This window comes from Panicum virgatum, chromosome 4K (assembly GCF_016808335.1).
Source record: "Panicum virgatum strain AP13 chromosome 4K, P.virgatum_v5, whole genome shotgun sequence".
Lineage (NCBI taxonomy): Eukaryota > Viridiplantae > Streptophyta > Magnoliopsida > Poales > Poaceae > Panicum > Panicum virgatum.
In genome coordinates this window covers 45,035,098-45,048,872 of record NC_053139.1, presented here as the reverse complement: position 1 = coordinate 45,048,872, position 13,775 = coordinate 45,035,098, and the positions used below count along the sequence as shown (strand labels likewise).

The 13,775-nt window shown below is 47.4% G+C and overlaps 3 protein-coding genes across 3 annotated transcripts; 2 read left to right on the top strand and 1 right to left on the bottom strand.

Moving 5' to 3' along the window:
- The first annotated feature begins 3,315 nt into the window (after window positions 1–3,315).
- Window positions 3,316–7,886, top strand: LOC120704312. Its single transcript, XM_039988656.1, has 12 exons — window positions 3,316–3,731; window positions 3,848–3,962; window positions 4,416–4,499; window positions 4,955–5,071; window positions 5,159–5,350; window positions 5,448–5,639; window positions 5,731–6,209; window positions 6,413–6,512; window positions 6,639–6,698; window positions 6,783–6,875; window positions 6,954–7,073; window positions 7,338–7,886. The coding sequence occupies exons 1-12, from the start codon at window positions 3,661–3,663 to the stop codon at window positions 7,659–7,661; spliced, it is 1,947 nt and encodes a 648-aa protein (XP_039844590.1). The 5' UTR covers window positions 3,316–3,660; the 3' UTR covers window positions 7,662–7,886.
- Window positions 7,868–9,886, bottom strand: LOC120704313 (cytochrome P450 716A1-like). Its single transcript, XM_039988657.1, has 2 exons — window positions 8,688–9,886; window positions 7,868–8,598 (listed from the first exon to the last, which is right to left on the bottom strand). Exons 1-2 carry the CDS (start codon window positions 9,706–9,708, stop codon window positions 8,105–8,107), a joined length of 1,515 nt encoding a protein of 504 aa, XP_039844591.1. The 5' UTR covers window positions 9,709–9,886; the 3' UTR covers window positions 7,868–8,104.
- Window positions 9,887–11,200: 1,314 nt separating this feature from the next.
- On the top strand, window positions 11,201–13,775 carry LOC120704311 (receptor-like protein 2). The gene has a single exon (XM_039988655.1). The coding sequence runs from the start codon at window positions 11,407–11,409 to the stop codon at window positions 12,799–12,801; it is 1,395 nt and encodes a 464-aa protein (XP_039844589.1). The 5' UTR covers window positions 11,201–11,406; the 3' UTR covers window positions 12,802–13,775.

The following is a 13,775-nucleotide window of genomic DNA, read 5'->3' as shown; positions in this document are numbered from 1 at the left end:
CGTCGGATCAGTTTGCTGGCCACGCGTGCAGCATCGGGAGAGGGTCCTCACGGGAGCGATGGTGCGGTCCGTCCTCACCGAATTTTTTTCCATCCGAAACACCGTCCATCCCGCTAGGTCGGGTTGCCACTCGCCACCGCCCACCCAGGCGCCCGGCTGACATCGCCGGCGCAACCACGCGCCCCTGGCCACTGCCTGGAGCCCCAGATTAAGGCAAGACGCTGCCCCGGCTGTGCCCCCGTGGACGCCAAGAAGATCGATGACTCCGAGAAGAGGCAATCTTGGCCTCTGGCGGCGTCCCTCGTCACCGCCGGGAATGCCGCTGCCGTCTGAACTTCGTCCCAACCTTCCGTTAGCTCTCACAGGAACAGGACCAAGATGCTTCCGATCACTACTACAGATTCGGCCTTTTGTCCCGGTTTTGGAACCGAGACATGGTTTTCGGGACAAAAGCCTCCCCGGGTGGCAGAACCGGGACAAAATGTCCCTCACGCTAAATTTTTTTTTGCACCCCGCGGGATTCGATCCCAAGACTTCTTGGCTAGCGTATGGTTTCCTTGCCAACTCACCTAAGTAGTACATGTGACTCAGTATAAAATAACTTCCTTTTAAACTATCACGTGGAGGGGCCTTTTGTCCGGGTTGGTAACACCAACCGGGACAAAAGGAGACTTTTGTCCCGGGTGGAGCCACCAATCGGGACAAAAGGGTCACCCTTTAGTCCGGATTGGTGTTACCAACCGGGACAAAAGCGTTAGGTCTTTTGTCTCGGGTGGAGACACCAACCAGAACAAAAGGCTTCTATCCCCCGCTGGCCCGGCTAGCTGTTGGATCCGGAACAAAAGACATTTTTTTGTCCCTGACCCAAAGACAGTCGGGATAAATGGAGTGGATCCTTGCTGCCGAGCGACGCCGGCCCGGCTGCGGCGCCCGTCGCCGTGGACGCCAACAAGGCTAGAAGCACACCCGTCGGAGCGAGGGGCTGCCACACTCAGAGGTCTGAGGAGCAGGATGCATCCCCCGCGCCGCGCGTCATGCATGCTCCTGTCCTCTCCACGGACGCACCGGCCTCCTGCCCCTGGCACCTCGGTGTGGCGTCGACCATGGGCGAGGTCGCGTGGACTTCCGCCGATCAGTGCCTGTCGCGGATCGACCATGCGACTGGTGGGATTGGAGGTGAAGTGGAAGGTGAATGCTTGGGCTTGGCGTTTGATTCTGCTTGAGCCGCCCCGGATTGCAGTTTGGTTTGGAGTGAAAAAGATTTCGTGGAAACTTTTTGCAGCTTTGACTACTAATTTAAAGTATTAAATAAAGCCTAATTACAAAACCACATGCAGAACTTCTGATAAATTCACGAGACCAATCTAACGAGGCCTTTGACCGCATGATTAGAGGATGGTTACTGTAGCATCACTATAGCATATCATGGATTAATTACCGTCATTAGATTCGTCGCGAAAAATTATATCTATCTCTAAAAAGGTTTTACAAATAAACTACATTTAGTACTCCATACATACAAGATTCTCTTTTTGCGAAATTTTCATTGTAGCAACCAAACATGCCCGAATTTCATGATAAATAGCAAATAAAAGACGATTGGGTAAAACAAACTCTCAGGTCTCGTCAGGTTTAAGTGAACCATCTCTCAGAAAACAAGAAGAAATGGGTGGTACACATGAGGATAAGCTTTCACTTGGTTTCACGGAATCCTCTAAAAATTCTTGGTTTCAAGCTCAAACTGGCCTCCTTTTTTTTTTGCAAAACAGGGACGTTAGATTTGATGGCCAAAAGCTTATGTCTGCCTGTCTCTGCTAAAATCCAAACGTCCTTGCATTTTTCGGTATCGTGATCATAAGTTCATAACCAAATCTATGCAGGGAAACAGGCTTCAAGAGTGATCGAGCCTTTTCCTTTTGTTTTTTTAGGATGACTACTTTCCGGTGACTGAGCTTTGAACAGTTAAGATTCAGCTAAAGTTTACTTCAAAAAAAATAACATGAACAGTGCCAAACGTTGTAGCCCGGCACGAGCCGTTGCTTAACTGGAGATCACAATTAAGATGGCTAATTACGGATTCATGGAGATAAATAATGCAGCAGCAGTGCGGTGGAGGCAGAGGCGGGTACAACACTCTCGGGCCCTGTTTAGTTGAAATGAAAATTTTTTTTTGAAAAAATCTTGCTAATTTAAAATACTAAATGAAGTCTATTTACAAAACTTTTTGTACAGATGGGTTGTAAATCGCGAGACGAATCTAATGATGCTAATTAATCCATGATTAATTTATAATTAGTGGATGTTTACTGTAGCATCACTGTTGCAAATCATAGATTAAGTAGGCTCATTAGTTTCGTCTCGCGATTTACAGCCCATTCATGCAAAAAAATTTATAAATAGACTTCATTTAGTACTCCATACATATATTAAAATATTCGATGTGACTTTTTTTTTTTGAGTTTACAGGGTTTATAACTGTCAAAAAAACACCAACACCATGGCATGGACCTGGGGAAGCTAGTGGATATCGCAAAATAAGAAACGGCTCTGCTTTTGATGCAGCAGACCAACGGGAAGGAAGACGCAGGCGAAAGCCGCGGGCGGCACGGAAAGGAAGAAAAAAAAACTGCAGCTGTCGCTGCCCAAGCTCAGCTACCTCACCTCACTGTCCCGGCGGAGATCCCGATCCTGGAGTGAGTGACGAGCGAGCCGCCCCGGTTGGCGTGGCACGGACGTCACTTACCTCGGAAGTTTCATGTGCAAGACACGAGATCCGAATCGAAGCCAAAGTCCCGTCTCAAAAAAAAAAAAAAAATCAAAGCCAAAGCTAAGCCACCACCATCTGCTCGCCTCCAGCAGCAACAATTTCGATTTATTCAGATTTATTCTTTCTCAAATAATACTAGTCAATTAGTTAAAACCAGCCAAACTTTTTACCACCCAAACAGACGGATTATTTTGCAATGATCTGCCGTGGCTCAGAAAGGAAAAGGAAGGATTCATGGCTGAAAATGAAAGCTGGAGCGGAAAGTTTCACGCGGACGCATGCCTGCCGGAGCAAAGTTTTTTTCCCCTGGCGTCTTCCACCCCGGCCGGGGGCGGGCCCACTTGGAGTTGAAGCGCAAGCTGCCGAAGCCTCCGGTCCGGTACGCTGCTGCTCCCCTGCCTCACCAACTCCACGTCTCCACCCAACCCGCTGGCGCCCTCTTCACTCTCCCCGTCCCCTCCCGCTGCGCCGTGGGCCCCGCCGCCCGCGCGCCAACAAGGCCTCCGCTGCCCTTTTTGACGGCCGCCCTGCCGTCGCCAGGTTCCGGCACCGCAATTATTGCCGCAGCGAAGCGACAGGTGTGGCGTCAATGGCGTGGGTCTGACCGCGCGGCCCATCGCCCGTCGTAGAGCTCTCGGTGATGGAGCTAGTCATGGCTGCCATCATAGCGTAGCCACCACTCCTGCTTGCCATCATTCGCTGCTCGGCCAGTCGCGGCAGCAGTCCCATTCCGGAAAGAAACTCCCTGATCCTCCCTCCTCCGCACATGCGCTGCGGCTCCGGCGGCGGCGGCGGGGTTGTCGTTTGCGGCGTCTCCGGCCGCCTGGGCGGGCGCGGGTTTGTTTAGTGCCGGAGGTGTACCGCGCCGGGGTAAAGAATTGGGGGCGGGTTGGATGCTGTGCGTGCGCGCGGAGGACGCGCTGGCCGCCGCCGCGGCGTCCGACAAGATGCGCTCCGTGACCCTGTCAGCCCCTGCTGCTCTCTGGCTGCCTCCTGCAATTTACAAGCACGCTTCATCAGGTCAGGTCTTGGAGTCTTGCTCAAACTTTGCGCTTCTTCTCTTGGTCTGCGCGTGTGCAGGGGCGGGTCGATCCAGAGGGCGGTGCGGAGGATGGCCGGCGGCGGCGGGAGGAGGTCGGGCGGCTCGGCGCGTGCGGGGAGCGGCGGCGGCGGCGCGCCGGCGAGCTGCTCTGGGGTTCGTTCTTTCCTCCCTGATGATCAAAGTCCCCTCTCTTCCTGAAGCTTCTCTTCTGCCACACTACTGCAATATTTTAGAATCCGTACGACAATTTCTGTGCCATTCTGGTTCATCGTTCGAGGATTTTTTTGCTCCGAGAATTTCGGTAAGAATGCGCGGGTTGTCTTGTACTTCAGACAAGCTGTCTGCTCGCGTTCCGTGTTCGGGGGCCCAGATGACATGTCGCTTTCCCCTTTGCTAATTGCCTTGACTGGTTCTTCGCTGCCCTTGTGAAGTGGTCACATACTCGCATACATGCAGGGGCTGGGGGCATGTATTGTTTCTTCTTCCTGCCTTGGCTGTATCCTCCAATCCAATGGCGTGCTTGTTTCTTGGTTCCAGGACAGTTTCAGGTGATGCATTGAGTCTGATGGAAGCTCTGATCGGGTGGTGTTTGTGTTTTCTTTGCAGGATGACACCAGTATTGGTAGTGGCAAGAGGGAAGGGGGGCGAAGGTGCAGCATTCGGCAGTACAGGTCGCAGCTGGAGCAGGAAGTGAGTGCCTTTCTTGGTTAATGAACTCCAAAATTTTGAATTTTGTAGAATGATGTTTTAAGTTCAAAAAACTTTGCTTGTTTTGAGTTGTGATGAGTTCTCTGCCTGTTAAATGGAAGCATTTGCCAATGGGACTGGCTGCTATTGGCCGTGGGCATATCCAGTGGTTCATTGAAAATTGCTCTTGGGAGTGGTCCTCTGATGTGCATTTCTTGTTTTTTCATGCCGTGCATGTTAGACACAAACATTTAATCATAGCGAATGCATGCAATTTGTTCCAAATATACTATGGTTTATGCTTGTAGCTGATTTCGAGCAGTTTTCCATGAAATGTGTAGCTTCTGTGATATGAGAATATTTTTTTGCAAATTTAAAAGAACAAAAGCAAGTAATCCCAGATGTGATTGAGTACTAAGTGTAATACTCTAGTCCTGAGTCCTGACATACCTCTACAGGTTAAGAAATTGCAAAGGCAACTCCAAGAAGAGATTGACCTACATCTGGCATTGGCAGATGCCATCACATATAACGCCGCGCTGATACTCAAGTCTTCTATAAAGCTTCCAGACAAGGTGCACACTTTAGATATTAATGTATTCATTTGTTTCTGGCACTCATTGTGCACCCTGTAATCTTATGATATCCTTTCCTTTCTAAAGGCACATGAGCTACTAATTAGCGTAGCCTCTTTGGAGATTGCTATCACAAAGCTTGAAGAGGATCTAAATCACCTACATTACCAATTATGCCATGCAAGGAATGAAAGGCTACTTGCAGAGAATAACCCAGGATGCTTGCTACCTTCATCAGATTGCCAACCCTCCACAGCTTGCGATTCTACAGGGGAAGAAGTAAGTTATCTTCATAGTTTAATCTAATTTCAACTTACGCTTTTTTACTATGCAATTAGTATGCAATTAGTGACTGATTCTTTGTTACTTTTCTAAGCATGCGTCAATGTTAAGAGATTTGGAATTCAGAGATTATCACTCAATGGAAGAAGATTTTTCTACTGAACCTGAAGATCTACAGGATGACGAAAAAGAGACTGAAGGTAGAGAGCGGGTATCTCTAAATAGGCTGCTAGAAAAGCATCGGGATGTTTCTTTAACTGGACTGTTGGATCACCGAAAAGAAGAGGTCCTATTCTGCAGTTATATTTATCAGTTTTACACATCTTGGTACATATATTCAGTTTTCAGCGAAGCAAAATCTAATTGTATTCCTGCAGATGCAAGAGCCATGCTCTATGGAAAAAGAAAGCAAAGAAGATCAGAAGATAGATGCATTGCCATTTAGCCGATCCAATTTGACGAAAAGCAGCATGGGTGGAAATGTCTGGAATAATCCAAATCAGCTATCTGAAGAGATGGTGCGCTCCATGAAAGATATCTTCCTTCATTTATCTGCATCTTCCAAGATATCACCAAAGGCGACTTTTGCTAATTCATCTTCATCAGCAGAACGTCTATCTGGTTCAACATTGACATCTTTATCAGATTCATCAGTAATAGCCTCAGTGTTGCGCAGTCCTTCAATTGACTTGCACCACGAGGATATTGATGAAGTTAAAAACTTCGACCCATACAATGTTAATGGAAAGGAAGCCTGTAGAGACATTGGAAGCTATTGTTCAGTAGTTGAAGTGTCTTGGATGTACATCGGCAATGACCAACTTGAATATGCATCTGGAGCTCTGAAGAAGTTCAGGTTTCCAGCTAAACACTTTCGTTCAGCTATTGATTTTAATTGACACTTTGCATGTTCAGAAAAGATTCATTTAAAGTTAGATCAACCCTGGCAAAAGTGAATCGACATTATTTAAGGCATTCTTACAAATGTGAAAACAATTAAGCTGCACTGCAATTTATTGTAAGTGGTAGTTAATTGTTCCTCCCGTTCTCTTTTTGCAGGTTTCTTGTGGAGCAACTATCAAAGATTGACCCTTCTTCTATGAACTGTGATGAACGGTTAGCATTTTGGATTAATCTGTACAATGCATTAATAATGCATGTAAGTATCACCTTTTTTAAGGATTTTCTACTTGTTAGACATGGAAGATGATGCTTTCTTTTGTTCTTTCTTTGCAAAATTGTTGGCATCCTGAACAATATGCATTTTTACCCTGGACTTTACCAGGCATATTTGGCATATGGTGTCCCTGAAAATGACTTCAAGCTTTTCTCGCTAATGCAAAAGGTTTGACTATTATCTCTTTTGATTCATAACTTTCGCTGGATTTGCAACATATATTAATTTGACAAGCTAGAGATAATGTTGCAGGCCTGTTACACGGTCTGTGGGCAGCCTGTTAGTGCAGCTGAAATTGAGTTTGTGATTTTGAAGATGAAGACTCCAGTGCACCGGCCACAACTCGTACTACTCTGTTCCTCATCTGTTAGTTTCTATATTTATACAGGTCATAACGTATCTTACTATTTTCCTCCTTTTTAGTCCTTGATGCTGGCTCTTCACAAATTTAAAACTTCAGAGAAGCTCAAGAAATATTCAATAGATAATACTGAGCCCCTTATGCTCTTTGCACTCTGTTGTGGGATGTTCTCTTCACCTGCAGTAAGTGAATGAGTTACAGTATAACTCTGTTACTGAAGCTAATAGTTATCAGTATATTTTCCTTTTGTTAAAATATGTTTTTTAAACGACTTTGTTAAACTACCTGCCCATGAAATTCTTCAGATGCTTCAGTGTGTAGTTTCTAGAGTTAAGTTTTCTCAGATGGTAGTATTACATGCTTAAAATAACTGAATACTGTGGCTTTCCGGAAAGTTTGGAAAGAAGAAATTCAAGTTCCAGTGCTCATAACCTGCCGTCACCCAGGTACGGATTTTCTCTGCTGGAAATGTTCGACAGGAACTTCAAGAGTCAATGAGAGACTATATCCGAGCATCAGTTGGTATAAACGATAAAGGAGAACTTATAGTCCCAAAGCTACTGCAGAGCTATGCCAAGGGCATTGTGGAGGACTCTCTGCTTGCCGACTGGATCTGCCGGCATCTAACCCTGGACCAAGTCGCTGCAATCCAAGAGAGTTCATCGTCACACAAGCAGCGTCTTCTTGGAGTGCGCAGTTTTAGCGTTATACCATTCGATTCAAGATTCCGGTACCTGTTCTTGTCCGACAATAGTAGGTGCCAGAGCTGAAACAAACTGCATTGCCTATGTGCAGAAAGTAACTAGAGTGGGCATTTTGAGTTTTTTGACATAATGAAGGATGGAAAGATTAGCTGCTGTACATTTTGTAAATCCTGGGGGTGATTGTGATTCTTCTCTGTATGTAAAGTTCACTAAAGTTTTGTGCTAACTAGCCAACTGCCCGCACATTTGCGCAATTAGTTTTAAATAATAAATATATAATCGTATTCAGTATATCACTGTGACTTCCATTATATATATAGTTCAGTTTCAGTATACTGGCATAATTACTGACAAGCAACAGAAAATTATGCTGCAAATTCACTGCCAGTAAACCTGTACATCAAGCCAACTGAACTGAACTACAGCTAACAGCTGTTACTGAACTTTCTCAAGGCGCTTCCTGCTTCTGCACACGGATTCCTCGAGCTGAATCGGATGCAATCGAGCACTCATTTCTGAATAGGCTCAATGTCGATGAGGAGGCCCTGGGACGGGTACGGCAGCGGGAACCTGGAGAAGCTGCGGTCGCAGCCGGCGGCGAGCTTCCACCTGAAGCGCGTCACGATGTAGTGCACGGCCACCAGCGTCTCCACCCTGGCGAACTCGTTCCCGGGGCAGACGCGCGCGCCGCCGCCGAACGGCACGAAGGCGAAGGGCGGTACCCCCGACGGGTTCTCGAACCGCGCCGGGTCGAACCTGCCGGGCTCCGGGAAGATGGCCGGGTCCCACTGCGTCATGTTGGCGGCGTGGATCACCTGCCACCCTTCGGGGATCAGGTAGCCGCCGTACTCGACGTCGGCCACCGTCTTCCTCATCATGCTGAACACCGGCGGGACCATCCGCAGCGTCTCCATCGCCGCCGCCCAGGTGTACCGCATCCTGACGAGGTCCTCCCACGACAGAGCCTCCCCGGGCGCCTTGCTCCGCGCGATCTCTTCTTGCTCTGATCGAATCCCATCGTCCATGGATTAGAACAACCCATCAAAATTTATGCTATTGCTAGCTTATGATCAAGAACGCAAAGCTAGTTACCGTGGACAACTTTGTCGTAGGCATCCTTGTCGGCCTCGAGCTGCCGGATGAGGAAGGTGAGGAGGGCGGCGGTGGTGTCGTGCGCGGCGACCATGAGAAACATGACGTTGTCGATGATCTCCTCGTCAGGAAGACCCTCCGCGAGCATGTTGGTGACCACGTCGCTGGACGGCGCGCTCTCCCCGCGCTCCAGCTTGGCCCTCCTCTCCTGGATGACCCCAGCGACGGCGTGCCGCCCGCGGCGGCTCGCCGCGAGGCACCGGCTGTAGGTGGTGAAGGGAAGGTTCACCGGGACCGCCCAGATGCCCCTCACCAGCTGCTGGAACTCCGTCCAGAGCTCCCGCCGGACGGCGTCCCTCCCGAGGCCGAAGATGGCTGTGCACATGACGTCGAACGTGAGCAGCTTCATGGCTGGCATCACGGCCACGGTGCCCCGGCCGCGCCACTCCTCGTCGAGGTGGCGCCGGACCTCGCCGTCCATGCTGGCGACGTACCTCTTGACGGCGTCCACCCTGAGGAACTGGACCATCATGGCCCTGACGCGGCGGTGCTCGTCGCCGACCACCTCCCTGATCGTCCGTCGGCCGACCATCCGGGCCAAGGACTCGGGTGTCTTGGCGGTCACCGCGGCGCTGGCGAAGATGAACTTGTTGGCGGCGGGGCCGACGAGGAAGGCCGTCGGGCAGCCGAAGAGGGACAGCCGCGACACGGGGCCGTACGCGGCAACGCAGCGCCGGAGCCAGTCGTCGGCGGTGTTGGCGCGGAGGGCGCGGACCAGGCTGAGCGTCTGCCCGATGAAAGGTAGACCAAATGGACCGGGAGGCAGTGGGAGCTTCGTCTTCTTGCCGCCGGTGCTGGCAGAGAGGAGGCGCAGCAGTACTGGGAGCGATGCAACAACGGCGAGGACTGCGACTGCAGCCGCCAACATCGCCGGAGTAACATCCATTGCTCCGATCAAGAGATTTGCAGAGGACCAGATTTGCAGTAGTAGCTGCCTTGTTGGGTTTCTGCTCCACTCCATTTTTTTACCATTTATTAATTGTTGGAATTATTAGAGGAATACAATTACGTTTCTTTCCAGGTGATGCCTTTTTGGTTGAAAATTGGATACCATTGGAGTAGGGACAAGATGAATATGTCAGCAACTAGATGATCTGTCCTAATTCGAAGTGGCCGTCCTCTGACTGAGAGTGACATAGCGATCGACAAGAATACAAGTCAAACGATGAGAAACGACCGAGTCCTATTCTCATCATCTCATGGCAACAATTCCATGAAAACATTGGGAGGACTAGTCATTCTCGTTCTCATGAATCTGCTGATAAACCTATTGTGACCTCATAACTGCAACAACTCACTGCTGAACTTCCTTCCTATTCTGCGGGGCTCACCTTACTGCGTTTACAAAAATATAGTCAACTGTAGCTCCTTTATATTTAACCTATAGAGGAGACCTTGTACTGGAATATCGAAATAATTGTCTGCAATGTACAAAAAGAATATCGAAGGAATAGTCTGCAATGTACAACGGTGTAGGAAATGTTCACTGGTTCTGACCGTACTCACCCATCAACTTCTATTCAGTGTTGTAACCTTCTGGTGTAGCTAGTAGCTACTATCATTGTGGTTCTGACCTAATCCTACTGGTTGTCTCTCCTGATTTTGTTAGTTGCAGTCCATGGCTGTGTTTAGATATGTAAAATGGTGGTAAAAAAGGTCACATCGGACACTATAGCATATTGTAGCACTTTTCGTTTGTTTGTGGTAATTGTTGTCCTACCATGACCTAACTAGGCTCAAAAGATTTGTCTAGTCGTGTACATCAAAACTATGCAATTATTTTTTTTATTTACCTACATTTAATGCTCCATGCATGAGGCAAAAGATTTGATGTGATAGGTGAATAGTGAAGTTTGGAGAGAGAAATTTTGGAACTAAACACAGCCCATGTAACAACCGGTTTGTATAAGTAGTAGGGCTTAGAAACATTCAATTTGCATCAGCAACAGGCATAGTTTTTTTCAGTCCAGTCCAGATTCATAAGAACCATGTAACCTCTCACTTTTGTGCTGAACCACTACGACGTGCTGTGGCCTTGCTGTTCTGCTGCTGCTCACCTTCACCTGATCCACCAGTTCCTGACAGAGCAGGAGCAGAGTTCTCCCTCCTAGAGTTCTGCATATTTCACCCACATTTCTCTCCATTTCTCTCCATGGCAGTCCACCAGTGAAATTGGTGTTTTACAGTACCATTGTCGTCCTCAAGATGGAAATTTGTTTGTAGATTGAATCATGAAAGACACTGAGTAGTCCGTGGTTAGTACTCGGTAGAAACGAAGGGCGTGATGATTGGGATGGTTCGGCGACTTTTCTCCTGTTCCCAGAGATAGAGACGACCACGGGATGAATCCAATTGGACCACGCTATGGAAGTCGACAAGTGGTGATAGATTTTTGTGCAGCTACTAGTCGGTCAGTATAAATAAAGTATGGAGTAGACACGGCTGATTTAGATGTTATCTGCTAATTTTCTTTGAGGGAAAAAATACAAAAAGATCAACAACATTGAAGTAGCAATTATCTTCTTCCTCCATGCTACTGCAGAAAGAACCTCTAATTCTGTAGCCAATCAGGGCCCAAACTAAACAAACAAGCAGAGGTGAGTTTCATGAGAATCAAGCAGCCACTCTATTTTCTGAGCACAGCAACATCAAACTGGCCATGCTTTTTTGTAGTCTGGCGTTTGTCCTCCTGCTCTCCTTTGTCTCTCTATCCACCTCCTGCACGGAGCAAGAAAGGAGCTCCCTCATCGACTTCCGAGATGGGCTCTCGCCGGAGGGCAATGGCGGCCTCAACGTGTCATGGATCAACAGCACAGACTGCTGCCAATGGGAAGGAATCTTTTGCAGCACTGGTGGTGTGGTCACGGATGTCTTGCTTGATTCTGAAGGCCTCAAAGGCAGCATCCCACCATCCCTCAGCAATCTCACCGGGCTGCTGCGCCTCAATTTGTCCCGCAATTCACTCGAAGGAAGTCTACCAGCAGAATTGCTGTTCTCCAACAGTATCCTTGTCTTGGATGTCAGCTTCAACTACCTATCTGGTCCTCTGCAAGAGCGGCGGCAATCCTCAAATTCTGGTCTTCCTCTCCAGGTATTGAATATCTCAAGCAACTTCTTTAAAGGGCAGTTCCCATCCACAACACTGGAAGTGATGAAAAATCTGGTTGCTCTTAATGCAAGCAACAACAGTTTTACTGGATCGATGCCATCTTCAGTTTGCAACTACGCCCCATCAATTGCCATGCTTGACCTTTCTTTAAATGAATTCAGTGGCACTATTTCCCCAGAGTTTGCCAGTTGCTCCATGTTAAAAGTACTCAAGGCTGGCCACAACAACCTTACAGGGCTTTTACCTCATGAACTTTTCAATGCAACCTCATTGGAGCAGCTCTCTTTTCCAAACAATGACTTACGAGGGATTCTTGATGCTTCCAACCTAGTCAGGCTCAACAATCTGATCATCCTTGATCTTGGATCAAATGGGCTCAGTGGTAATATACCAGATTCTATGGGGCAGCTGAGTAGATTGGAAGAGCTCCACTTAGACAACAACCTGATGTCTGGAGAGCTACCATCGGCACTAGGTAACTGCACAGGTCTCAGATACATCACCATCAGAAATAACAGTTTTATGGGAGATCTTAGCAGAGTTAACTTTTCCCGGTTGGATCTGAGAACTGCAGATTTTTCAATGAACTACTTCACTGGTACAGTTCCTGAAAGCATCTATGCATGTAGCAATCTAATTGCATTACGGCTGTCTTTCAACAAATTTCACGGACAGTTCTCACCAAGCATTGCCAATCTCAGGTTCCTCTCCTTCCTTTCAATTGCCAATAAATCATTTACAAATATCACAGATGCACTTCACAAGCTCAAAAGCTGCAGCAACCTCACCTCCCTGCTTATTGGAACCAACTTCAACGGTGAAACCATACCGAAAGATGAAGCAATTGATGGTTTTGGGAATCTTCAGGTCCTGACTATAGATTCTTGCCCATTGGTTGGGAAAATCCCTCTTTGGATATCAAATCTCACAAAGCTGGAGATGTAAGATTTATCAAACAATCTACTGACTGGACCAATACCATCCTGGATTAATAAACTGCATCTCCTCTTCTATCTAGACATATCAAACAACAGCCTTGCAGGGGATATCCCAATTGCATTGGTGAATATGCCAATGATACAATATCAGAAGAACGCTGTCCAGTTGGACCCCAAGTTCCTAGAGTTACCAGTATATTGGACACCGACACGTCAATACCGGATGCTCAATGCTTTTCCCATTTCATTGAATATAGGCCACAATAGATTCACAGGTTCCATTCCCACAGAGATTGGTCAGTTAAAAATGCTCGATGTCCTAAACTTCAGCTCCAACAACTTATCTGGAGAGATACCATGGCAAATCAGCAACCTCACAAGCCTGCAAGTGCTAGACCTGTCAAACAACCAGCTCACAGGTGAAATCCCACCAAAATTGAGTGAACTGCACTTCCTTTCGGTATTCAATATGTCTAACAATGAACTAGAAGGGCCCGTTCCAACTGGATGGCAGTTTGATACATTTGCAAATTCTAGCTACAGTGGGAACTCCAAGCTATGTGGCCGTATGCTCAGCATCCAATGTGACTCAACAAGAACACATCCAGCCTCCACCTCACGGGAACACAGATCACGTCTTGCAGTCATCTTTGGATTTGTTTTTGGAGAACTTGCCGGCCTTGCATTGCTTGCATGCTTCCTGATAGCAAAATTGGTATATGACGATCACACTGAGAACCTAGTTCTCCTTTGGAGGCGCTAGCTTTACTGACTGTATGATGCTTTGAGCATTGTGATCTTATTAGCCTTTTTAATTTCATTCACTAAATATGATAGTCCCGTGTATACATTTATTAAACCTTTTCTAGAACTACCAGTTCTTAAACTTTGTCGTGGCATCGTGTGTATTGCTTTCAAATTTGATAAAGTGACCGGAAATATCAAGTACTATATGTATAAAGTAAACTGAGGTTCTCAAAA

Excerpts from the sequence above, each read along its gene's own strand:
- LOC120704312 (XM_039988656.1), top strand. The coding sequence starts at position 3,661 with ATGCTGTGCGTGCGCGCGGAGGACGCGCTGGCCGCCGCCGCGGCGTCC. Across the intron at positions 3,963-4,415 it reads CGCCGGCGAGCTGCTCTGGG|GATGACACCAGTATTGGTAG; the intron begins GTTCGTTCTTTC and ends TTTTCTTTGCAG. Across the intron at positions 7,074-7,337 it reads GGATGTTCTCTTCACCTGCA|GTACGGATTTTCTCTGCTGG; the intron begins GTAAGTGAATGA and ends GCCGTCACCCAG.
- LOC120704313 (XM_039988657.1), bottom strand. The coding sequence starts at position 9,708 with ATGGAGTGGAGCAGAAACCCAACAAGGCAGCTACTACTGCAAATCTGG. Across the intron at positions 8,599-8,687 it reads CTACGACAAAGTTGTCCACG|AGCAAGAAGAGATCGCGCGG; the intron begins GTAACTAGCTTT and ends GGATTCGATCAG.
- LOC120704311 (XM_039988655.1), top strand. The coding sequence starts at position 11,407 with ATGCTTTTTTGTAGTCTGGCGTTTGTCCTCCTGCTCTCCTTTGTCTCT.